This window comes from Erpetoichthys calabaricus, chromosome 7 (assembly GCF_900747795.2).
Source record: "Erpetoichthys calabaricus chromosome 7, fErpCal1.3, whole genome shotgun sequence".
Taxonomy (NCBI): domain Eukaryota; kingdom Metazoa; phylum Chordata; class Cladistia; order Polypteriformes; family Polypteridae; genus Erpetoichthys; species Erpetoichthys calabaricus.
The window spans coordinates 162,000,371-162,028,072 of record NC_041400.2 but is presented as its reverse complement, the minus strand read 5'-3'; the positions used below and the strand labels follow the sequence as shown (position 1 = coordinate 162,028,072).

Genomic DNA, 27,702 nt, shown 5'->3' with positions numbered 1-27,702 from the left:
AATATTTTATGGTATAAATTCTTGAGTGCTTTTGGAATTCCAAATATCTGACTTATTTCCTTCTCCTCCTCCTTGCACCTGTGCCATTTCTAGTAAAAAAAAATGCAGTGATTTTTGTGAACCATATTAACACAACCCTGAAGTTCCATATATTATTTGAATCAAACTATTTTGCATATCTATGACATACCCAACAAAGCTACCATGCTATACAACTAATGTGTGGTAAGAAACTTTATTCATTTGAAATATGAGTTAGTGCTATAAATAAGCAAAAAGTATGAGGTAATGCATTTGGAAAGGCCTCTCTGAAGTTTGTTTTTACATTACATTTAGTATTCTTCATATTGTGTTGAGACAACACTATCGACTGCAAAAGGTAGCTTTTTTTTAGAGGAATATATTCTTATACATTTGAGTCAAGCTTTTTCACAGTAGCGCTATTTAAAAGAATTTACCTTACAGATGTTACAGCAAGTAGTGCATAGTGCTTTTTCCTCCTAATTTTACCAATACTTCTGTCAGTAGAGATACAGATTGAAATACAGAAAAAGAAGCAGCAGATGTGATGGGAGAACAGAGTGTTTAAATGGACATAAAATTGTATATTGTAACCTTGACAGATTTTATAATAAAATAGTATTTAGTACGGTGATTTCTTTGTCCCACTGAATTTGATTAAAAGGATTTAAGAATGCAATGTTTATTTAGCACTATGTTGACTTGCTATTGAAATGAGTTGTAGGTTTGTCCAAGTAACAGAGCATTTAAACAGCTAAGAGTAACTGTTTTTCCATTAGTGTCTTACATGTTTTAGACGGGGTTTACATGTACTCTTGCTGTTGCTGTTTTTCTAAAGAAGGTTTGAGAAATCTAGGAGTAGCAGCATCCTTTCCTATACAGTTCTTATGGTTTATTCAGTCATATAAACATGAACTAATCGCAAATATGGTAAAGAAGTACCAAACTATTTCAGACTGTCTTTGAATTTGAAGCACATTGCTACAAAACTTCTTTAATTGGGGATTTTGCCTTAGTGGAGATGGGATTGTTCCATGAATGTGCAAATCTGTTGGCCATATGTGGAACAGTTGCCAGTGTTTTCAACGAATTACAAGCTGCATACGTGAAAAACTGGAGAAAAAAGCATTCACAGAAGGCAAGAGTGGAACTTAGCACTTAACTGCCAGGGGAAAGAACTGTCAGCAAGAGTCCAACAATGGGATCACTACTGTTCACTGTGTACAGTACAGTATTTACAACTTGAAGACATTTTTACTTGAATTTCATAAAGAGAACTGACTTTAATAAAATTGGAGGCTGTGAACAAGTTTTAGCCTTAGAATCTGGATGTGAACAAAGTTTTAAGAATGTCCTAGCTTGGTGATTGGGCCAGGATTTAAACCTTGTTGCCTGCAGGTGTTAGGTAACCACTGCACTAGCTTTCCTTCCTGACACAGAGGTTAATTTCTGAGTTGTAAAATTATTTAGAGATTTAATCAAGAGCACCTGTGTTTTCACATTTGCATTTGCTTAAATATTATTAAATATTGTACATTGTTTTAATTCATCATCTTAAACTTTCTTAAAGAGATATAAGGAGCCTTGTCCTAATCAAATAAGCAGTTTTTAAACTGAAATCAATGAACTATTAAAAGAAAAAAAAGCCTTTCCCTAGGAAAGGGAGTATGCAGAGACCCAATGATACAATATGATCCTATACTGTAATGTTGTTGTGTTCTGCAATATAGTAAATATTGTGATTTGATTCCGTGATATACATCAATTCGTTCCATTTTTTTCTTTAACGGTTTGCAGTTCATCTTCCACAAATCATAATATAGATATAGGAAAAAATATCTTTCACACCTTAACAAAGAAATCCTTGACTCATTCCATTGTACTTGATTTATTAGTAGTGGAAGTCGATCTTAAATTACTCTGCATTCTTCAAAGTAAAACTGAAAATTCTGTGGTTGCACAAAGAGCGTTGACATTGGTACATAATGTGAGCTCATGCACGTGTATATAATTTAATTTATGTGGAAGTTGCAGAGAGGCAGTTACTTTGAATAGAGAATCAGAAGATGCCTCAAAAAAAAAAAATAAAACTAATCAAGGTCAAAACGGGTAAGACAAGATTTAGTATGACAGCCTAGAATTTGAGACAGAAGTCATAATTAGAGATTTGTACGAAGAGTGTCAGAAACCAAAAATAATGAATAGATGCCGAGCCAAAATGTTAATCACAAATCTTAACTGAAGGGGAGAAAGTAGAGATTCTTTTCATTAGATTTGATTAAATTAACTTTGTTAATCCCAGGAGGAAATGTAAAAAACTCTAGGTGTTTGGTCACATCTACATACTTTAATGATAAATGTTCTGTGTTGCTGGCTTATAAGTCGTTATGCTGTTGATGTCATTCAGCGCAACTTCCTGGAAGCATCATCCATCAATGCATTCCTAATTGCGGGAACTCTAGTGGTGTCTATAATGAAAGCAAGATGCTGCTGCAGGGAAACACGTTTACTTTTACACACCATTACAAATGTTCCAGATACATAATCCAGTATGACAACCACATTTGTTGACCTCTAAAACCTCCAAAATAAAGTTTTAATAATTTTAGGGGCTGAGATGCTGTAACGAAATTTAATTTCAGATGATGACAATCAGAGTTTTCTTGCTTCTCCACATTCTTTATTAGTATTTGAAAAATGTAGAACTGACCTGCCTTCAATCACTCCTGTTCAGTTTATAAATGATCTATTGCAAGACTCAACATAGTGCAGTACTTAATTATATCAAATTCCCCTCCATGCCAATAATGGAGGGGACAGATTGAAGAATAATAAATGGTCTAAGTTGCATTTGACCAATTTTTAATGTAATGGCCTTTTCTTTTTTTCATATAAAGTTATTTATAATTTACAGTTGTTGAATAACACCACATGCTAATTCAAACCTCCCAAGATGATGATAATAATTATTTTGTCATCTTTCAGATCAGTATGTTTCAGATGCATTAAAGACATATTTTTGTATATAGTCTGCAATTTTAAGTACCTTCCATTACTGCAGTGAGTTGTACTAATAAAAAGTGTTTTTATAGCATTACCACTGAAACCCCATTTGGCCCTGTTTATTTTCTAAGAGTAGAATCCAAATATTTGAATTAGATGATATGTTATTAAAATTTCAAAATATAAATAAATGATATTGGTTGTCATGTTTATCTATAAAGGTTGATAGTGCTGTTGTAAAAATTTATAAAATTTGCATTTCAAGGAGTCCTGATAGATAAATTGCTACTTGATATTGTGAAGAAAATGGCAGAAAGAGTGACTAGACCTTAAAATAACACAAATGCCTGACCAGGATTTTGCTAGTCTAAGCCTCAGAATCAATCCCGCCCTAGGTAGCCTGGCCACAAACTAAACAGGCAGGCTTTAGACCTGCCTATGCCCAGAAATAGAGCCAAGGCCTTTAAAGTTAAAAGAATTTCAAAATATCCATAAATAACATAAAGAAAGAGGAAAAAAAATCTTTAAAACCTCTGCATAAGTGAAAACAAAACAGGAGAATCACATATTTAACCATTTATCAAAGGATTTAAAATGCTTGATCAAAAGGCAAGGCAAAACAAAAGGCAAAAATATTTTATCTAAATACCATAAACCTTAAGCAAACAAGTACAAAGACAGAATCCAATAAAATTTCCTAAATCCGATGCAGGGGTCAATGCCAGATTATCCAAAAATCACTAGAGAAATCAGGAATCGCAAAAGAAACAATACCAAAGCTGCTGTGAGACCAGCAGCTTCCCCATTTACATTGTACCAGCAGTCTCCTGGATTCATAAATAGGTGAACCCTCCTTGTTGGGATTCCACACACACAATAAAACAAACATATTCAAGTAACTTAATTGCACAATAACTATATAGTAAATAATAGTGTTGATTGCAAAATTTTCCAAAGTGCTTTTCACAGTGAATTTGTTATGACTCTTCTCCGAATTATTTTCCTGGAAAGTAGTAGTGGGCTAAAAATTAGAGGAAATCTGCAAATGCTTTTAAATACTGTACAAAATGCCCACACAGAAGGAAACTGGAAACATGTTGATGTATTTGTGTTTTAAATGTAATTTCTTTTTTATGGACTTGTATGTGACCTGTACATTATATGTGATCCTACCCCTTTAAGCCTTATAGTGAATTCATGCTTTCCTGTCTACAAAAATGTACCTTTTCTGGTATTTCATTCTATTAATCTTATCTCAGGGAGGCACTGTGGCACAGTGTTTAGCACTGCTGCCTCACCATTCAGGTCACATTTTTGGCCACAATATTTTGTCCAAGATATCGGGTACACTTAAAAGACCATTGCACAATTATAATTATCTCAGTCTATTCTTCCCCATTGACTTAAATTCATTTCGCTGAGTTTGGCAAAGTTCCTGAACATTTCTGCAATTTTGCCAAACTCAAAGCGATGTGAATTCTGCCGGGCTCTCTTATCAATACTAAATAACAAATAAACATAGAATATTAACAGGAATAACATAAAACAAAAAACACAAGAAAGATAATTCAAACATACAAGAATAACAATAAATCAGAAAATTAGCTTGAGCCATAAAACTAACTTTAGCTGTGGCATAACACTTGCATTTTCTTCCTTCTTCTTCTACCATTTTAATGACGCAACTCCAGAAAGTAATAGTTTTTTGATTTCCTTTACCCTTTTTGTGTCCTAGTTTAGTGTTTTAGAACAAGCTTGCAGTTTTAGGTAAGCATTTTTCCCAGGCAATTTGGTGTTGGAGCTTCTGAAGGTAGCAGATGGATTTACTTTGCAGGCTGATCATACTGTTATCATCATTCATTCAACATGTACAGTCAAAATAAAAGCATTTTAGGTTATTAGAAAGTAAACCAATTGTCTTCTAAATCTATCCATGTAGCTTTTTTCTACTTTTGCCTAAAATCTATCTATTATATGTAATCAATGCCTGGTCTCTTTCTGAACTGTAATGTAAACTGCTTTATAATATATAATACTATATAATATAATGCACTTTATATCTGTTAGATCCACTATAAAAAAAAACTTTTTAGTATTATTTTCTGTTCTTCTGTAACTGAGAGACGGAATATAGACCTGCTTTTAGTTAATTCATTCCTTTGGTGGGGAAATGCTTAAAAACTTTGGAATTTGAGATAATGATCTTAGTTTGCATGTTAATGTTTTTCTTTTTAGATACTTCCTTTCCTTGTATTGTTTTATGTTAACTTGTATCCGGAAGTAGGAACTAAAACCATCATTTCAGAATTCAATATTCTAAGCCTTTGCAAAAGAATATTAACCTGGAGAGGACCACTGCATTCTGTGCTGAACTGTTGCTTATTATTCTGGACAGTCATCACCTCTTCTTGATGGATTTTAAACAGTCCATAACTTCTCTTGAAAGGCAGGTTGGGGCTGTTAGTTACTGGAAGGTTAGTTTTTCTGTCGCAACTTGTCTCTGGCCTTGTGTGAGTCTTATTATATACAGTAGTATATTCTCACACAGGGTTGAATAAAGGTGTTGAAGCAGCATGTAGTGTTTTGAAACATGAAGAACGGTTCTGGCGCTTCAGTCAGACATTCTTTTTTTTATATAACATCATTCTTAGTGAATCATATCCCAAAGCATTTTATATTTGAATGTTGTAGTGAATCTATTTGTCTCTCAACCTCATATCCATATTAAAACATAAAAATGTGATAAACGTGTTTATTTATTGGTGGGAAGGTGTAAAAGATGTACTGGTGTGAAATGTGAATCAACTAGAAGAATTCTAACCCAGCTACCATCTTTCAAAGGCAAAATGATATCTTATTTTACTTTAAACTAGGAAAAAAAAATTCTTTACATTGTACAGATCTAAGGTTCATTAGAGTCTGGCACATAGATTATTTTTCCTCAGTTAATTGAGAACGTTAAGCCATTCTTATCTGGTGAGTGTTTTGAGTGATCATCTGGATCGAATGGGATGGTGTAATGTTCAGTATATACATACCCCAAAATCTCAAAAATGATTTGACTCTGAAATTTTGTAATGATAATGCTGTAGTGAGTAGCCAATGCATTGCATCCTTTTTTTTTGGTTCAATGCTCAGAGCTAATTGCTGATGGTGAGTGAAGAAGGGAAAGTATCCTGTATAGAAATACAGTAAGAAACTGGGTGTTGTGCTGAATGGAAAATGAGTTGATATGGGTTTTTTGGAGTAAAGCCATATGAATACATTTAAAAAAAAATGTAATAGTAATACTATAAAATAAATTAATAATAGTGCAATAAATTATAAATAAATTTATATAAATTTATAAATTAAATAAAATGTATTAATTATAAATAAAATGTATAAATTAATAAATAAAATAAATTAATAACAGTGAACATATGACTGGCAATATGCTAGAACACAAATTCTTGCGTGAATGAAGTAAATAGCTCGCCACTATTGTATGTTTATGTACGTAGTTAGATTTTCTGTTTGCTCTCCTTTTCATTTGACTTCCAATCATGTTCCATTTGCTTATTTGGGGTTTATTTAATTTCTTATTTGTTGCAATTTTTAGTTCTTAATTTTCTCTGAAATAAAACCTGTTGTCTTCACACACTAGGCCATTTCAGTTTTTATATTGTTTTTAATGTAAAACCTCCAAAGCCTTCTAATGCTATCAGATTACAGTTCAAAGTATTACATTCAAATATAACAAAAAGTTACCATTTTTACAGGATATGCTACAGGGTTAAATTATTTTTACACCCAAAAATCCAGATTGTTACTACTATTTACCTATTTCAATTCAAATATGGTTTCCTGTATAATTTTGTTCTGCAATGGCAATCAACAAAAGTCATGTCACTAATTGATCTATGGCAGGAGTGTTTTACTCAGTATATACAGTGGTGCTTGAAAGTTAGTGAACTCTTCAGAATATTTCATATTCTTCTTTAAATATGACTGGAAGCATGCAGTTCATTTTTTTAGCTGGTTTCTCCATATCTACTTTTAGTACTTGAGTGAAAATCTGATGATGTTTTAAGTCATATTTATGCAGGAGTATGGAAAATCTGAAGGTTTCACTATCTTTCTAGTGTCACTGTAGTATGTTTAAGAGTAAAGAGCTAAAGTGAACAACTAATAATATTAGCCCTTGGTAAAAAGTAAAAACAAAAACACCAAATATTGTATACTGAAGAATTAGTTAGATAAAATAGTTCCTTAAACCTGATGGAAGCTGGAAATTTTGCAACAGCGTCCATCGGCTGAACCTGGTCTCCCAATTCAATGACTTTTCCATGCCACGCAATAAATAAGGCCCATTGTCTTAGGTATTTTCCCGAGTGAAGCAAGTTATCACAGCTAGTAAATTATAAGAGACACTTAAGTTAGAGATTAAACAAATGTACTCCAGACTCTAGATTTGGATGAGCGAAATAAGCCTGCTTTATATGGTAACACAAGCAGGCCTCAGAGGTTTTGTAACAGTGCAGAGACTTGGCCAAGGCTGTTGTCTCAGACTGTTTGTTTTGTGCTGGGACTGGGACCTTCACAAAGTGTATTTTTCTACATCACACCTTGTCAGCAATCAGTGTATTTTCCAAATCCATTTTTCCAGTACAGGACTAGGATCTAAAAACCACCTTAGTACAGGGGGCATAGCAAAAACCAGCTAGTCCATCATAGGGCATAATATCTTTTGATTTTGCATAAAAGCAGTATGCAGTTTTTCCTTCCATCCACCTGTCAGTTCACTAATAAATGTTTATTCAGCATTTAAGTTTACTGTTCATTTATTGGAGAAAATACCTTATGAGGTAAATCAGTTACTTGATGTTTCTTCTTGAATCACTTTTGATGTGAATTGCAAGAGATTGTAGTAAAAACAGCTACACTTTTTCTCATTTGCAGTTATCTAGCTGACCAGTGCTGGAATGGCGGATGCATCTACTTGATCATGCTGCGTCGTATCAAGCGTAAAGCTCCTCTTCCTCCTTGCAATGGCAGCAGTGGTATTGAACATAAGACCAGCATATCTTCAGAAACCGGAGGTAGTCCTGTCCAAAATGGGAAGAGAACCCGCAAGTTTGGTGTTATATCTCGCACCACCTTCACACGAGACAGCAAGGAGAACAGGGATTCAGATCATGAAAATGGATACTGTACTTCCATGGCTTTGGAAACAACAAGCCCAGAAGAGGAGCACTGTGAGGAGAAGTTGAGCTCAAGCCCAGAACAGCAAATTCTTAATGGAGATACCGCCCTGGCATTGACCTGTGAGCCTTCGAGAATCCGCCAATTAGAAGGAAGGAAAATGGACTCCATTAGTAGTGAACACCCTGGCCACGTAAGTCTTGTACTTTTTGCATGTTTCTTTAAAAATAACAATACTTTATATCATTGACAGAGAAACTGATATACTGTATATGAAGATTCAACAAAGAAATACTTAATATTCAGGTTTTTCAATTAGGGCCAGTATAAGCATTTTTAACTTATGCAAGAACGTTAATATATTAACTTAAAATTAAAATTTTGAAGAAAATAATTTAGCATTAAAATGTGGAACAGTTATATTTTCTTAGTATTAAGTAATAAAAACACTGAATTATATTTTTAGCTATCAAAAGTTATAAATTGTTTAGCAGCCCCTTTACTAAAGAGACTGTTACACTGAAATTCTAATGAAAAATGCAGGGCCAGGAGCCAAGACCATGTGTTAGTACAGTAGCTGAGAGGCTCATTTAAGAACACTAATTGGTACAAGCTTCCACGTCATGCTGGGCTCTCGGTGTGCCCTCAGGTCTGTGACTGTTGCCCTGCATGAGCTTGTGTGCCCATATTTACTCAGGGTTAGGAGATCCTGTTACTGTTGGTCTATTTATTGTTAAATTGGATGCAGATATCTCTCCACTGCAGACGTGTTTTCTGCTTTTGAGCTTAAATATTTAATGGTCTAAGAAAGGTTTTACCACTTCCACAAGCTGACATATTTTTGGTTTATTGCAATTTGTTTGGATGATTTCACAATGTGTTTATTTCTTATAATGGATAAATATTAAACATATCCATCCCTCTGACAGAAGAAAGACCATTTTTATATTAAATGCATTGGCAAAATAATACCAGAAAATTGAGATGAGAACTTTAGCGCAGTGCTTTGTCTTTGATTTAAATGCAGTCTCCAGGAGATACAAGAATCACTAACCAGTGTTCCACTGCAAGCCCTCTACTTAAAAAAATAAATAAATATCAGATTAAATTAATCAAGGTCATGGATTACTAATTGTATCTGGAGTATGATTAAATCTGTAACCCTTTGTTTTCAGGTACAACACATTTGTCCTGTTGTCTCATGAAATTAATAGCATTTTTGGATTTTTGAACATTCTTTCTTATACTCAGTATTAATGGTCTCTTTATATTATAATCACAGATTTTCCCTCTGGGCCCTAACACCTTTTCACTGTTTATAGCCCCTTATGTGTTGGTGAAGGTGATAATTTAAAACTTTAAGATGAATAATATGTTGAAGATGTTTATGAATGGATTAATTTAGGTAGTTAACAAGGTTGGAAGCTTGTGTCTGTGTCTCTGAAAGTGTGGTCTGCAAAGCGTGAGTGAAGTGTTTAGTAAGATTATAGACATTGCATTAGAGCAAAATGACTTGAATTATTCAAATAAGTCAGTACCTTTCTATATACAGTACCTACTTAAATATTTATTTATATCAGCCTGAATGCTACTGAACATCCACACCATGAAATGAGTCTTTTGGATAGCCTGTGTGCCCAATTTGAGCACCACAAGTGGCTGCACAATGCCTCAATCAGGTGGTGGTGGCACAAAATGCCACCACAGAAAAACCGAAAAAAGAAGAAAAAAAAGCAGCAGGTTAATAATAATTCATTTGCATTTACTGGATGCAAATTCATTGAAGAATATGATAATTCTGTTCATATCTGCTTTTCCAGGAGCAGAACTAAAATGTAATTATAAAAACAATCTAAATTAAAAAGTGGGGTTTTAGGAGTTTTTTTTTTTTTTTTTTTTTTTTTTTTAAATGATCCATGGTGTTAGTCTGGTATCTCTCTCTTGGTAAAGTTTTCCAGATTTCTGGTCCAAATAAGTAACAATATTAATAAACAACAAGAATATAGTATGCATGCCTCCTTCACCATTTTTTACACACTCGAGTCCACCAGCACACCATGTTATTGTGCCTTTAGTAAGCCATATACTACTATTTTGTAAATGCAAATGCTGCACCATATACTGAAGTAACAACTTTCAGTTTTTTATGTTTTTTTTTTATCCTGCTCAGTCTCTATTTACATATTGTACTCCTCCCACTTCTCTCAGTTGGCATATCTTCACACTTACTCCCACTGTAGTCCAATCTATTAGTATGATGGATGGCCGGGGGATTGTGCCCTAACGGGAGACCTGGAGGAGCAGGGGACCAGTAGAAGGGCGATTTATACCCCGCGACATGAGAGGGGAGCCTCCCTGGGTTGCATCGGGGCCATGGGCTTGGTTGGGGCTTAGAAGCTCCAACCTGTTGTGGTCTGTGGCCACCGCCAGGGGGTGCTTGGACAGCTCCGGAAACAAGATCTACAGCACTTCCGCCACACTTGGAAGTGCTGCCTGAAGAGGAACTAGATTCAAGAGCAGCACTTCTGCCACACCCAGAAGTGCTGCCGGAGGTTAATCGGGAAGCATCTGGAGCACTTCCGGGTGCACTATAAAAGGGCTCACCTCACTGCATTCAGGGAGCCGGAGTCGGGTAGAAGAGGACAGAGCTTGCGAGAGAGGAGTGGAGACAGCAGAAGAAAAGAGTACAAGAAGGACTGAGCCGTGTGAGTTTATTGTGGCTGTGTTGTGCTGTAAAAATAAACGTGTGTGTTTTAGACATCTGGCTGTCTCAGTGTCTGTCTGTGTCCGGGCATCTTTTACATTGGCCACTATGCAGGTCCTTCCTTTAAATTCACCTTGATGTCAGTCTGTTATGTTACACAGAGAAGATGACAGTCCATCTTCTAAATTTTGCTGTTTGCCCAATAATCTTAGAAGACTTGGATAACTGACTGGCACCTTTCTGCAGCTGGACACTTGTCCTTTTCCTGGAAAATATCATGAAAAAGTACCCTGTAAAGTACAGCTTTTTTCAAAGTTTACATGACAAGAAAAACTTGATCTCACAAACAAATTTTAATAATTTACTTAATTCTTAATTTACTTAAAAAAACATGATTGATATCTTCAATAAAGGTGTTAAATAATGTGAAAATGTTTTCTTTAAGTTGGATAATAAACAAGTGTCTGTCTTGCATATTTTGTTTATGTTGTGTTGAACCTACTTTCATTTATTTGGCCTTAATTGCTGAATTCTTTAAAAACTGAAGTGGATTGTTTCAACTCTGTTATTTTCTGGTGTTTGTGTTGCTCATTTAAGTAATTAACAATGGTCATCCTCATTTAGATAAGTTAAAAATGCTCAGTAACACGCTCTTGAAATAGGAACCAGTAAGACAAATGTTTAAAAAAAATCTGTAATTATAAAAAAAAAAAAGAAAAAACAACTTTTTATTACCACAGTGTTGTACTTTTTAGATCTTTCATCAAATTATACTGTTGAGCATTCTGTAGTAGCTTAATAATCTATCTGATCAGTATTGAACAAGTTATATAATTGTGAGGTGTTATTGAAAGCAGAAAATAACACGCCTTTCCTTATTCTTTAGCATTGAGCTTCTTGTTCTTTTGTGAGTAGTTCCATAATGGAAATCAATTATTCATATTTTCTCAAACTGTGTGGCTCCTGGTCAATCCTGTGTGAGGATTTCTAGTTAATCTTTGCTCTGCAATTTTTAGTAATAGCTCACAGTTTGGATGATCATTTACTTCAGCTTAGTGCTTTAAAACTGCCATATCCTTGTGAAGGCTTTCTGGCACAGGAAAAAAATACCATGGAGCTGTATAAACAATAAGCAGATCATTTTCATTAATAGCTGAGAAATAACTGTCAAGGGTAATGAGTCTTAACACCGCTGTCTGTGTATACTGTCAGAAATGAACGATGTGAGGTTTTAAAATGCATTTATTTTGTGAAGTGTCTGTGGTAAAGTGTCTTTATACAGCTTAGTAAATGACTGTTCACGAAGTGTCTGAAAGTAATTAAATCTGGAGAATCAGTTATCTTCTTAAACTGTGATGTGACAGACTTTTGTAAGCTTTCTTGCTGAAATTTAGTTGATTTACTTTTAAATGACATTTGGTGTTCAACCATCTTTTTTAATCCTGAAGCTCATTGTTGATTTTGCATTTTATACCATTTACTTCATCTTATCGTTCATTTGTACTGTATATTTTAATTTGCCAAGTTATTGGTAAATTTTAAGAGAAAAGGTAAAATTTATTATACAATGAGGATTATCTTTGACATAAATTCACTTTTCAATTATCATAAGTCATATAAAGCATAAATCACGTTTTTTTACTGATTATTTTCAGGGTATATACCAACATATAATGGAGGTATATTCACACAGAGAATCATAAACACACGGAATAAGTTACTAAGTAATACGGTAGACCATAGATCTCTAGGGACATTCAACATTTGACTTGATGTTGTTTTGTTAGGCTGAATGACCTGTTATCGTCAAATTTTTCTAATTTTCTATACAGGTTATAAATTGATTACACAAGGATGTTTCAGACGATATATTTTAATTGTACTGAATAACTTAGTAATGATTAAATGAAGCATTATGTCACTGTTCTTGTTAATTCAAAGACAAGTCAACTACTATTTTGGTAATAGTTTTTAGAATGCATTATTATAAAACAATGGTGAATTTATAAAAATTGAAAAAAATATTTAAAAAGTAAGGAACTTCTCTTCCATTTATTAAATTAATTTCAAACACAAGGATGAAAATTCACCTCATACTGCAGTTAGTGAAACAAACTTGAATAGTGGCTGTTATGTAATATTTAACATGTTGTTAGTGGTGTTTCAATTCATGGACAGGGGATTGCAGGTTGGCTTTAACTAATGTCCTGTTTGTTGTAGTTGTTTATCTTCCTTGCAGTATTTAATAAACAGAGAAACTGATTTACTGATCTGTATACTGAAAGCTACACGTAAGAAATTGTTACAGTCGTTGGATGTCCTTATAACTGTGATCGTGAAACACTTTATTTTTTATTTTTTTTTTTATTTATTTGAGCTGGAACCTGCTGTGATACACAGTTACAAACATGATGTAAGGGTGTGAGGCCCCCAAAGTAAGCTACAAAAGCAGGTCAGGACAGGCTCACCAAAGCCAGCCAGTTCCCCCAAATGCGTCCTGCTAGTTTTAGCCTAGAAAAGCCTATAAGTAATAATCTCTTTTTTAAAGTTCAAAGATGTAGTATAATTTCAAATTTAAAAAAAGAAAATGTTATACAAGGGAGAGAAACCATAAAACTCCAGCATTTGATTAAAAGAGCAACATGAATCTTGATAAAAGTATTTATTTATTGTAAAAGAACAAAAATTACAAATGGGCAAAGATAAAACAAAGGATTTGCCTAAAAGGTGACGGTGACATAAGCCAAAATACAGTGATCCCTCGCTATATCGCGCTTCGCCTTTCGCGGCTTCACTCTATCGCGGATTTTATATGTAAGCATATTTAAATATATATCGCGGATTTTTTGCTGGTTCATGGATTTCTGAGGACAATGGGTCTTTTAATTTCTGGTACATGCTTCCTCAGTTGGTTTGCCCAGTTGATTTCATACAAGGGACGCTATTGGCAGATGGCTGAGAAGCTACCCAACTTACTTTCTCTCTCTCTCTCTTGCGCTGACTTTCTCTGATCCTGACGTAGGGGGTGTGAGCAGGGGGGCTGTTCGCACACCTAGACGATACGGACGCTCGTCTAAAAATGCTGAAAGATTATCTTCACGTTGCTACCTTCTGTGTGCAGCTGCTTCGTGAAGCGACATGCTGCACGGTGCTTCGCATACTTAAAAGCTCAAAGGGCACGTATTGATTTTTGACTTTGCTTTTCTCTGTCTCTCTCTCTCTCTCTCTCTCTCTCTCTCTCTCTCTCTCTCTCTCCCCCCCCCCCCCCCCCTGCTCCTGACGGAGGGGGTGTGAGCTGCCGCCTTCAACAGCTTTGTACCGGCGGTGCTTCGCATACTTAAAAGCCAAACAGCCCTATTGATTTGTTTGCTTTCCTCTCTGTTTCCTTTGAAGAGGAAGATATGTTTGCATTCTTTTAATTGTGAGACAGAACTGTCATCTCTGTCTTGTCATGGAGCACAGTTTAAACTTTTGAAAAAGAGACAAATGTTTGTTTGCAGTGTTTGAATAATGTTCCTGTCTCTCTACAACCTCCTGTGTTTCTGCGCAAATCTGTGACCCAAGCATGACAATATAAAAATAACCATATAAACATATGGTTTCTACTTCGCGGATTTTCTTATTTCGCGGGTGGCTCTGGAACGCAACCCCCGCGATGGAGGAGGGATTACTGTAATAGCAAAAAATTCAGACGTGAGCGTCAGTAGGCTTTGCACCCTAGGAACAATTCAAACTATTCTATAATATTTCAGTAATAATTTACCACTCTCTTACTGATCTTTCTGATCATAAAGTAGGTCATTACAATAGCAATTGACAAGTAGAATTCATAATTAATTGCAGAATTATAGTATTTGAGGGTTCATTTAGGGTGCCTCTTTTTCTTGCGTGATTTGTCTCAAAAACTAATCACCACGTCATCATCTAATAACAGGCTTAAGTTTCAAGTTTGGTATTGTTCCATCGAGCCATTTTAGCTCTAGACCACCCTCAAGAAACTGACACACAGATACACACCCATCATCAAGATATCAATGTTTTCGGTATCAGGGGACCCTAAAACATTGAAATCCATTGAAAACCGGAGATCGAAATTTTTGACCAATCTAAAGCTTTCACTCCTCCCCCATAGACAATAGGTTATGGTGGGGGAGGGCACAAAGCAAAAACAGAAAATCCAAATGAAATCACAATAATTACTAAACACTTCTTTCCAACATAATGAACCACTGCAGAGTATTGCTTCTAACCAAGAATATAAAGCCAGAAGAAGACCCAACAGTGAGGGTGGCCCAAGCAAAAAGCACTTGGAATGGCAAAATATTTAAAGAGATAAAACACAAAAGAGAAATAAGTCCACAAAAGGCATTTTTATCAAGTAATTTTTCAAGATGTGTATCCTGATTAAGAAAGCTGTACATTCTGGAGGCATGACTCCAAATGCTGTGTGTTGTTTATAGCTCTTTTTGTGGTGTTGTTTAATGTTCCATTTCACTGAAAGTTACAGTTTCAAAGTAAAGTTGGCACTGTTGTTGAATTTTGTACAGTAGTTGCCATTTGACATTGGCTCCATAAACAAAGCCATTTTTCAAGAATTAATGAAAATTGTTGGTCTGTTTTTTTTTTTTAACCCGTTTTGTGCTATTTTTTATAGCCTTAAAGTTTCCTGAATGTGGTGTTATTGAGCCAACTACATTGTGCTGCCTAAATTAAAGTTTAAAATGTGCATGTAACTTTTTTCCTTGACAATATTGTCTTATAAATGTGTTTGTTTTTCCTTCTGATGGCTGATTGTTTTTAAGGCTTCTGGCTAGGGGCATATTCATAAATGATAGTCCTTTCTGAGTAATCAAAAGGAAATATGAATGCTGCAAAGTCAAGCCTCCCTTTCTGGCTGTGGGTATCATATTTGAATTATGAAGTTCTGAATGATTTCTTTTCTTCTGAAAGTTTAAATATATAATTATTAAGAGGATGGTCTTCTCTGCCTGTTTCACAACAACACCATTTTTATATACTTTACTGTAGGGCATTTTTATAAATGAAAGTAGTTCAAAGTGCTTTACAATAATAATGGCATAACAGTGTTATAAAATAAAATAAAAACTAAAGAACAATTTATTAACACAACATATGGTCAGATGGGCTGAGAGAACAGGAAAACAAAACTCCAGTTGGTGGGATGTTGAAGAAAATAAACTGAGCAATTCCAACCACTCTCAAACCAGGCATTTCTCATTCCATTAGAGTGCCACCATTAAAAGAAGAATTTTGTTCATCATCTTCCCAGCACCTCATGTGGATACTTGGGCCAAAGGACAGTGGTGCAGCACCACCACAGATTACTAGAAAAAAGAAAACACACAAAATAGTGTTCAGTGACCAGCAAGTAAAACATCAGATGAAATTGAATTCTTTTCCTTAAATGCAATTCTGTCTTCATGTCAGTATGGTGGTATGCTAGTAATTCTAGAAGATTCGTATGTGATCAAGAAAGCCAGAAAGTGTTTTTTTTTTTGTTTGTTTTTAAATGTGCTGACCAGGTGTATCTCTAATGGTAAAGTATTCAAACTTTTTGGTGCATGAAAACAGAAAGTCACCTCACCAATTATTTTACTTTATTTTTCTGATCAAGCTGGTCTTAGTGGATCTAAGATTACAATTATGAATGGGGGGGGAAAGCATTTCAAAATACAAGAAGGTGTTAGATTGTTTAGAGCCTTATATACAATTTTAAGTATTTTAAAATCAATGCTGAAGGACACAGGCAGCCAGTGTAATGATGCTAGTGAAGACTAGTGAGATATGCTCACATTTTCTTTTTTTTTAGTTAAAATTCTTCCTGCTGTGTTTTGAATTAATTGCAGCTGTTATATCTTTTTTTTGTTGATATTTATGGCTAAAGACAAAAGAATATGATAACTTTCAGTTATATAAAATATCTAATTCATGCAGTTTCTTAAGTGAAACAGTGCAGTCTTAGTAACATGTTAAATGTGTGATTTAAAGTTTAGCAATGAATCTAAAATGTCACCGAGATCCTTTACTTGTGGTATCATTTGTAATGACATGCAGCCTAGTGTATTCCTAAGGTCCTCACATTTTTGTTTGCTGGCAATAAATAATATTTCAGTTTTTTTCCTTAAGTTTAAGGAAGTTATTACTCATCAATTTAATAATGCTGGAAGAAAGGATTTAGAGCCTCAGGGTTATCTAGTGCTATTTACAAATATTTCTGTGTGTTGTCTGCATAACTGTGATGATTTACTTTGTTTTGAAATGATCAGGCCTAAGGAGAGTTTGTAGATTTAGAATAATAAAGGGCACACAATAGATCCCTGTAGCACTCCATACATAATGTCATGGATGTCATGACATAATGTCATGACGTATAATGGTCACAACTGACAAAGAGTTTTCTGCCTGAGATATAAGAGTGAAACCACCACCTCAAGATACTTGAAAGAAAGGCCAATCCGCTGTCTAAAGCATTCAATAAGAATGCTGTGATTAATGGTATCATATGCTGCACTCAGTATTGGTTTTTTGAATCAGCATTAAGTCATTAACTATTTTAATCAATAGTTTCTGTACTGTGGTTTGGTCTGAAACCTGACTTATTATTACCCAGAATAGAATTTTTATTTAAGGAGTCAATTTAAATTCCGAAAAAATATTTTTTTCTATAATTTTATTTTAAAAAGACTGGTTAGAAAGAGGTCTAAAATTGTCCAAAACAGAATCGGCAAGATTGTTTTTCTTTAGTAGTGGCTTAACTATAGTTGTTTTCAGAGAGTCTGGAAAAATGACCACATCCAATGAACCATTAACAATATCAAATGCACTGTCGATTAGCAAATCAGAAACATCTTTAAAGTAGTCTGAAGGAACTGGATCAAAGACACACATGGATGGTCTTAACAGAGTAATTATTCCACCAAGATCAGTTAGTAAAGAAGTTGTAACTGATTATGTTGCCTAATCTGAAGTTCTACTAGGTTTGTTCTTGAAGTCTGTGGTATTCTGCATCTTATATTATACTGTATACAATACTTTATCTGAAGAGAATACTACGAAAGCCTCACATTTAGCCACTAATGGTTTTAACCATTCTTTCAACAGACTGAGCAATGTGCAAAAGGTGGTCAATGGGTATACATAAGATTCTTGATTTCCAATACTGTGGTTTATAAATTTGGAGTAACGCAACCAACTCTCAGATCGAACTAAGATATTTTATGTGCTAATGTGAGCCTTTAGTATTTCATAGTGAATTGTTAATTAAGCTTTCTTCCATTTCATTCATTCTCTCTTAAGTTTCCAATCTTGGTTGATTTTTTTTTTTTTTTATATATAAAAAGGGTTGTAGGAACTGATGTGTCCATCCCTGTTACTGGTAGTATTGCACTAGATATTAGAGTAAGACTAATCATTTATAACATTAGAGTAGGTAGAGACAGCTGTGGCATCAAAAATACCTCATAAAAATGTGCTGCTCTTTAGTCCTAGAAAGTGGCATTGTTACATTAATGAAAATACAGTAATTAATGGATATGCCAATATCCACTATCTGAGTCTCATCAATTCTAAGCCCACATGAGATGAACAGGTCTAATGTGTGGCCCCTTTTATGTGGTGACTGGATGATGTGTTGAGTAAGGTCAAAAGCTGTTAACAGGTCCATAAATTCTGTAGGTTTTGAATGGTTCACAGTGATTATCCAAATTACATTAAAGGTAAAATCATCTGCTATTAGGAAATTGTCATAACTATTTATTATAATGGATAATAAATCGGAAAATTTGCTAATAAATGAGGCATTGTAGTTTGACAGTATTTAAGTAGCTTGAAAAAGAGAATGTGGCACTCCAGTAATAGCGGTTGACAAGGTACTCAAAACATACAAAACTGCAGAGGCTGGCATTCTTACAATTTACATTGCTGGAGAAAATATTTACTAGGCCTTTCTTAAAACATAAAACATTTTAGTAGTGAGTGCCTTAAAGTTAAATAATGGCATTTTCCAGGTTTCGTAGAGAGAGACAGCTGTGCAGAAACTATAGTACAACTAGAGATACAGTACTTATCATGTTAATGACATTAACACCAATCTGTCCGTTCTCTGTAGTGGATCTATGGCTCATAACTGATTCATCCTGAGTAGGTACATTGGCAGATGGACATTGTTTCTTTAGAGACACATTTCTTTAAATGTACCCTGAGTATTCTGTGTACTTCTGTGTCTTGTACTTGTGCACTTCGTTTTTGTACTGTTTTTCTTTATGTCTTTGTGCATTCCATGTCCAGTGTTGTTGGTGGAATATGTGCATTTCTCCTCTAGGATCAATAAAGACTTAAAACTGTGATTTTCATAAAAACTAAGTAGAGAAAAGCGTGGTTAACTGGAATGAGTGAAGAATCCATCAATGCAGGTGTTAAGTATTAAGCTGAGAGAGGATGAGAATAGGTGCCTTTACAGTCAATTCTTCCATCAGACATGGTGAATGCGATGTTTAGTTTCACAGCATTTTCTGTGGCCTTCTAGTGGAAATTATTCAAGGAGTCAATTGAGGTGAACCTGAGGTTTTTTGTAAAGCCTATCAAGGACTGCTTTCACATACATTTACACAATAATATAGATTCACATATAGCAAATAAAACTAAAATTTACATAAGACAACAACAGAGCAACCGTAGTTACTGAGAGAGCAGCAAAAATGTTTCAGTAAATCTTGAGCTTCCCTCAAACACATAACAATGAATTGTATTGTTCAAGTACCGGAATTGGTGTCATCAGAGGCGCTGGAATTGGGTGAGATTTCCCGAGAATGGTCTGCAAGGGATTGAGAGAGACAGTTAGTGTATTCCGCCACCCCCTTGTCTGGCATGGAATTACTATTATTCACGCCCTTTTTAGCTGTCTCCTATTTACACTTCCAGGCCATCCAGAAATACCCCCCCCAGCCCTCAGCCCAGACCCATTGGATTGGGCATTTCTGAACGAGAGGATGTGGAATCGAGAGAGAGCATCGGTGTTGGCATGGTTGGAGCCCTAACGATGAACGAGTGACGTTGACTGTAAGGGTGCATGATCCGTAACAAGAGTAAACCCGCGGCCCAAGAGCGGTAGTACCTCAACTGAGTAATTGCCCATTCAATCTCCAGAGCCTCTCTTTCCATCGCTGCATACCTAGTTTCCCAATCCAGCAGTTTCCAGCTCAGGAACATGACAGGGTGTCCAGCACCATCGACGCTTTGACGCTTTCCACTCAAACTCCACTTCACTCCCAGATAATCAATCAAGGCATGAGCTGGGAGAAGTTCATGCACGTTCTAAGTCGGTGGGGGGATGGAAAAGCCGCACATTTAGATGACAAAAGACGCTGGCGGAGAGGTGAGAATGGTTTTAAGAAGCGATTTAAGGTGGGACTGATCTACGAGTTTTTTCGTAGGCTGTGGTAATTCTACTGTTAAATCACTCAAGGGTGCCACTCTCTGAAAACCAAGGTACAAATCAGCTGCAATACCCATCTAAAACCAAGGTACAAATCGGCTGCAATACCCATCTAAACAGAGAAATGTTTGGACTTGCTGCTTGGTTTGCGGACGGGGCCATTTCAAAATGGCATCTATTTTTGACCACTCTGGCTTTACGGTACCCCATCCTACCAGGTAGCCTAAATATTTGGCTTCTTTCAACCCATCTTTTCAACATCCAAATAGGCAGCACTATACGTGTTATGGGGGCAGAGCACTTTATCCACCAGACAGTGGAAAGTCGCAGGTGCTCCGTGTAACTCGAATGGAAGGACAAGATACTGCCAGTGTCCACTAGGGGTGCTAAATGTGGTGTTGACCTTCGCAGAGTCCGTTAAAGGAACCTGGAACCTGCCAGTACCTCTTCCTCATGTCAAGTGTGGTCAAATAATTTGCCTGTCCAAGCCTCTCAAGAAGGTCATCCACTTGAAGCATTGGATAAGCATCAAATTGGGAGACCTGATTAAGTTGATGGAAGTCATTGCAAAACCTCCAACTTCCGTCAGGGTTACTAACCAAGACTATTGGACTGGACCAGGGACTATAACTGTCCTGTATAACTCCTAAGTTCAGCATGCAGTTGATTTCAAGCTCCACTTCTGCTTTCTTTGCCTCGGGAAGATGATAGGGTCGCTCACAGACTATAACCCCGGGTTCTGTCACAATTTTATGGGCGATCAGAGAGGTCCTTCCGGGTTTTTGGTCTACCACCTCCGGGATGGAGCAAGACAACTGCTTAGGGTTCCCGTCTCTGTCTAGGGTCTAATTAGTTACCAAAGTTAAGTATATTAGTCTGAGCAAAGAATGAGCGGGGCTGATCGGAGAAGGGATTAGGATCCCTTTCCCTCTGCGGTTTCAGCAAGTTCACATGATATATCCGCTCGCTCGTTCGACGATTAGGTTGTTTCACCAAATAATCAACGAGTCCTTTCCTCTCCTGAACTTCGTAAGGGCCTTGCCAATGGGCTAGCAATTTGGAATGGGAGGTGGGAACCAACACCATGACACAATCCCCCGGATGGAACTCTTGGGAGTGTCGAGATGCGGTCATAATAGTGGGCCTGTGCTGCTTGTGCCTCCTCCATGTGACTCTTTAGTATAGGTTGGATTTTCCCAAATCTTTTGCGTAATTAGTTGCACGATATATTCCAATATAGTTGTAGTGGGAAGAGCTGCTCCTTCCCAGCCTTCTTTTAAAATATCCAATATACCCCGGGGTTGTCGTCCATATAATAGTTCAAAAGGGAAGAACCCCATAGAAGCTTGAGAGACTTCCCAGTAGGCAAAGAGAACGAGGGGGAGGAGTTGATCCCAATTCCTTCCGTCCCCACTGACCATCTTGCGAAGCATCTATTTGAGAGTTTGATTGAACCTGTTGATGAGACCGTTGGTTTGAGGATGATGCACCATGGTCTTTAAGTGCTTTATTTTAAATAACTTTGCCGTCTCCTTGAACGTCTCTGAGGTAAATGGCATCCCTTGATCCATAAGGACTTCCTTAGGGATGCCAGCTTGCGCAAAGACCCCTACCAGTTCCCGTGCGATAGCCTTAGATGTAGCTGAACGCAAAGGAACAGCTTCTGAGTATCGGGTCACATAATCCACGAGAACTAATATATATTTATGTCTGGGCTCTAGGGGTCCTACTATATCAACCCCAATTCTTTCAAATGGGACATCAGTCAAGGGAAGGGGAACAAGAGGAGCACGCTTCCTCCTAGGAATTTGCCGCAGTTGACAATCTGGGCAAGACATACAAAAACGGTGAAACTCCTCATTAATACCAGGCCAATAGAATCTGAGCTTGATACGCTCTAATGCCTTTCTGGTGCCCGAATGGCCTCCTAGGAGGTGGGTGTATGCTAATTCACAGACCTGCTGCCAGTAGGTACATGGGATTAACAACAACTTCTGTACCTCCCCCTCCCCCGTGACCCGATATAATAGATCATTTTCTATTACAGAGTGAGGACCCCATGGCATGGGCTGATGTGTACGTTGGCCATTGACTAGTACTACTGTATTCTTAGCATTCTTAGTGTCGCTCTGAATTGGAATTGTATTTCAGAGAGAGGGTCCGGTCTGACCTCAAGGGGCAGGGAGTCGTCCCAACTCGTCAAGACACGGATTGATGACGTAATGGCCTGCGACGGTCCTGGAACCTACCCATCTGTCTCTTGATTTCCCGTATTTCTCTCTGACAGCTGAGTACACGGCGTGGAGACAACTTGAGATGGGTCATTCCCATCTATTACTAGGCCTAAATTAGGTCTGGGAGTATTCAGTACTACACCGCATTTATTGTTAGACCAGTCCCGCCCCAGAATCACAGCAAAAGGAGGATTCAGGAGGACTGCTACGGAGAATTTTTTCAGCGATCGTCCATAGTTGATGAAACACGAGGCAGTTTTATAGTGTCTGACTTCTCCATGAATACAGGTTATACTGGTCTTTATTTTTATCCATTGTCATGGGAGTACATTCTGGCGATCAACAATGGAAATGTTGCTGCCGGAATCAAAGACGGCTTCCACTTTAAACCCATTGAGGATTACTACTCCCATATGGGATACTGACAGGGCGTTTGAAAGTGCACACAACCCTCCCCTCTCTCTCCACTTACATCCCACCTATTCCCCTGGTGAGTTGTGTGCCCGCGGATCTGGGGACTTCGGTACAGACTCCTTTTCATATAGAGGAGGCAGATTGTATGGAACGTAGTCCCCATAGTGTCTGCTAAAGGACCGTTCTGCTCTCCCAGATTGCGAGGCTGTCTTTGATGATTCAACAAGATTGATTAACTCGTTCATATTTTGGAAATCGCCCCAGACTGGCTAGATGAAATGGTCGGGAAGATTCGCTACTAGTAAAAAAAATAGGCTACTTTTTGGACTATTTGAAAGATGGTACGATCAAATGGCCTTAGTCATGAAGCCACCTTTTCCCAGAGTGCAAAGGCTTGTCCCAGGGACAGCCACTCTAGGTCAAATTTCCAAGCCTGTAACATCTCTTACCTGCTGGTCTGGGGATGCACCACATTTATCTGGGACCTCGGCCCCAGTGGAGGACAGCTCTCTGCTACAAGAGAGCATAATAAGTCTCTGTCGCTTCCCCCATAGAAATTAGCCCACTCCTGTGTGTCTCCTCCACACTCTCCCTTTGTAATTTTACTGGACCGGATAAATTTACAGTATAGGGAGTGGTGCCTGGTGCAAAAGGTTGAAAATAAATCACAAATCTTTACAGATTGGAGTCCACAACTGAACTAAGGATGTGAAAGTCAGATGGTGGCTTTAAAGGCCAGTGGAGGAAGTGACGTCATCAATAGCGCCAGAACCAGAAGTGACATCATCAGAGGGGCCAGAATCGGGCTGGATTTCCCGAGAATGGTCTGCAAGGGATTGAGAGAGACAGTTATTGCACCTCGCTGCCCCCTAGTCTGGCAATTACTATTATTCAGGCCCTTTAGCTGTCTCCTATTCGCACTTGTGTGACACTTTTTCTGCAGGGAACAAGACACTGTTTTTCAAGAGAGGACCATGACCTTAATTCTTTTTAATAATAATAATTCTTTGGATTTATATAGCGCTTTTCTCACTACTCAAAGCGCTCAGCAATTGCAGGTTAAGGGCCTTGCTGAAGGGCCCAACAGAGCAGAGTCCCTATTGGCATTTACGGGATTTGAACCGGCAACCTTCTGATTGCCAGTGCAGATCCCTAGCCTCAGAGCCACCACTCCGCCACTCTGACCTTATGTTTGAAGGAGCTAATCTTTATTACATGCATGTCACACTTAGCTTCAAGCCATTGCAATGCACACTGGAGGCCACAGTCTGAAACTAAGAGACCACCACCTGTAAAATTTAGTAATGAAACCCTTAAGTTTTCAAACTGAATGCTTTTTGAAATCTCAGTGGTGCCTTAATATCCCCTCAATAAAAATCATGAACAAGAGAGGAGATGATGCGCTGATGAAGTGGTCCAGCATCCAAACTGAAGAGACATGGTTTAATAGCAAGTAAACAAACACAACTTCCTTTCTGCAAATACAGGCAGTGAATGGCACATGAATGCAGCAACCCTAGAAAAACATATTCTTGAAATACTCCACAAAGATACCAAGAGGAATATAGTCATAAGCCTTTTTAAAGTCTAGGTAATACAAGAGACATTTGTGACAGTTTCCCAAGACCTCTCAGGTACCTTAAGGTTAAAGAGCTGGTCCACTGTTCCACAATCATGACATAATTCTTTATCGCTTCTGCTGAATTTGCAGTTAGACAAATAAAGTTTATATCTTTGCAAAGCCATTTACACAAATCAAAATAACATTGACTATTAATTATTGATTATTTTACTGTTTACTACAGATACTTGTACTTTCGGACAGTTTGTATTGTTTTGTTCAGCCACTCACTTGACCAGGAAGAGAAAGTACTTTGAAATCTAAGCAAGTGAGTTTCTAACTCTGATAATTCATTCTAAAGCTCCAGTACGAACATTTTGTATTTGTATAGTTTCTTAAATAATAACTAGACATCTGTTTACATAATAAGTAGATACTGAAAAATAGGCAAAAACTTTTCAAAATATTCGTGGTCACACATATGCAATAAATCTTAAACTGATTGTTATTTCAAAATAGTAATGTATAGCATTCAGAATATGTAAAATCCTTGTTTCTGTATATTTCTCCTAATCAGTACTTGTTTAACCAAGATGGATAATCCCCTCTCTGATCCCTGGATTTCGTTAAGTTTCTTTGTAGAGTCTGCACATTTTCCCTCTATCAGTGTAGTTCATTCTCTGCTACTCTGGATTTCCTTCTAAATCTCAATTACTTGTTAAATTGCTACCTTTAAAGTAGCCCATTTTAAGTGCGCTATTGCAAGCACTGTGAAGGATTAGTACTCTGTCCCATTCAGGGTTAGATCCTGCCTTGTGCTCAGTGCTGCCTGGATAGGCTACACACTTATATTAAATGATTTTTATTAGATTAGTTTGAGAGTGTCATGCTGTGCTTTTTTTAAATATGATTTGTTAAATGTATATATAAACAACAGATTTACTTCAACCAATATATCTTTACTTACTATGTTCAGATATCCCTAGAAGCTCCTACTTCATTTTAATTATGTCTACAAAAAGGCATTGACAATAATAAAGAAGATTGATCAGTTTTATAGTGGGTTTAGATGATGGATGGATGGAATTTAGAGCCAATAAAGGACAAACATCATGACAAATAAGAAATTAACTTGATTCTACATTACGAGAACGTGCTAAGGCTCCAGCTCCTTGCTTCCATGTGTATAAAAAAATAAGTCTGTGAAATGGAGAGGGCTGATTGATATGAGATTATGAGATATGTGAACTTCAGGAATGTGGAATATTGGCTCATATTAATATTCTGTGTTTACATACCATTGTCTTCAAAATGCTGCTGTGTTTTATTGGTTTTATGATGGTTTTGCTTAAAAAAGTGCCCCGGTAATTGCATAAATTTGAATAGCATAGTGTGGGTATTACTTTAATTTTCCTTTTGTATTCCTTCTATTATCATCATTTCCTGCTTTCCTGTTGCTCTACCCGCATAAGTAGTGCAATGTGGTGCAGCTGAATACTGCCATTCACTGCTCTCTTGTAAGTGTCTATCTATTTAAATGCCCTCTAACAAGTGTATTTCTGTCTTTATTTAAATAGCTTGCTGGCAATACTGACTGTGAAAGGAATTATACAAGGGAGAGGACATTTGATTGATTGCTCAGCTGCACTGTAAATAAATCAGTATTGCAGATGTAAATGCTGCCAAATTCTAAGACTAGTTTAATAAAAGATTTTTTCAAGATTCTCTCAGCTAAGATATTTATTAAATGAGTGATTTACAAAAAGCTATGAGAATGATAAGCTTCTCTATGATAAGCTTTCCAGTGGTTAAATTAGTGTAAACAATGGGTTCACAGTGTTGCTATCAGTGGCTGCTAGAGCTGAGGTTTCCCAATTTGGCCTCCTACTTCTATGAGGAGTTGAGTGGAGATGTCTGAAGATATTTGGAAAACGGCCATTACTGCTGTCGCTAGGCTATTTCTAACAGCATGATAGTGGGCTAGCAAGAATAATTACAACTGTCAATTATTAATTTTGTGGAGAAAGTGTCAATTATTTAGACAGCTTCTTCAAATTTGTGTTATTTTATAATAAAATGTAATTTGCTTTTTTAAAGTGCTCTTTTAATGGATTTATATTTCTGTACTAAGCAATGCTTGAATGAAAAATTAAAATGTCGAAAGCTTAAAATGATCTGATTAAATACTCACATAGTAGGAAGGTGAAAAATAGTTTATTCTGTGTGGCTAAATACCCTTGCAACCTTCTCTAATTGTTAAGACTAAATGCCCAATCCTGGTAAAGGTATGGTGTACTGGCCTGGAAGAAGGAGGAAAGGAATAATGGAAAAAAGAATAGGGACAGAAGTTATTTGGTTCATGATTAATATCCTCTTTCCCTTTTCTTATTTATTGCCTTTGAAATATTATGTATTGTCATGAAAAATACATATACATACATATACATACTTACATCATTTATGAAACAATTGGTTACATTTCTTTTTGGTTTTCCAGCTGAAGTAGTGGCAAGTCAAGTCAAGTAAAGTAACTTACTCATGGTCACACAGTAAGCAGGATTCGAACCCAAAACCTCAGGGTTTCAAATCCAAAGCTTTAACCACTACATCGCATATTTAAGTTAAATGTTATTGAAGCATGAGTTTGGTATTTTTTAACACTGAGGATAAATTTTCATAAGTTTAGGCTAAGTTCTTGATAATAGTGATGTACTTTCATTTTCCCTAACACTTGCTTAGTCATCTGAACATATATTCACCATAACTCTTTTATGAAACATTACACCCTTCAGAATTGTAACTGCATTTTTGGGAGCTTGTGCGGTTTATTTCTCAGAACTATGTTGTCTCAAGATGTGTACTCCTGTGTAGCTTATCCATGGCAAATTCCATTGACAGCTTATGTTGATCATCTTAATTTTATCAATGACAATTTCACCTTGAATAGGGATACCAGGGCCAGTAAAGCGTAGCATGGTGTTTGCTGATTAGTACCAAGTGGCCATTTGACCCTCATTACACAGCCAGGCTCAGCCTGAAAAAACGGTATGGAGTTGCTGTGTGGGCTTATCACCATGAATGTAAAGGAAATGAGATGGATCAAATTCCAGTCCAGGCATACTGTACT

At 36.6% G+C, this 27,702-nt stretch overlaps 1 protein-coding gene across 2 annotated transcripts in view; it reads left to right on the top strand.

Moving 5' to 3' along the window:
- Positions 1-27,702, top strand: part of pdzd2 (PDZ domain containing 2) — a 366,506-nt gene that overhangs the window by 161,301 nt on the left and 177,503 nt on the right. For both annotated transcript variants that reach the window (XM_051929601.1, XM_028805633.2), the window contains exon 2: positions 7,966-8,401. In XM_051929601.1, coding sequence (XP_051785561.1) covers positions 7,966-8,401 — 436 coding nt within the window. The remainder of the gene's footprint in view (positions 1-7,965; positions 8,402-27,702) is intronic.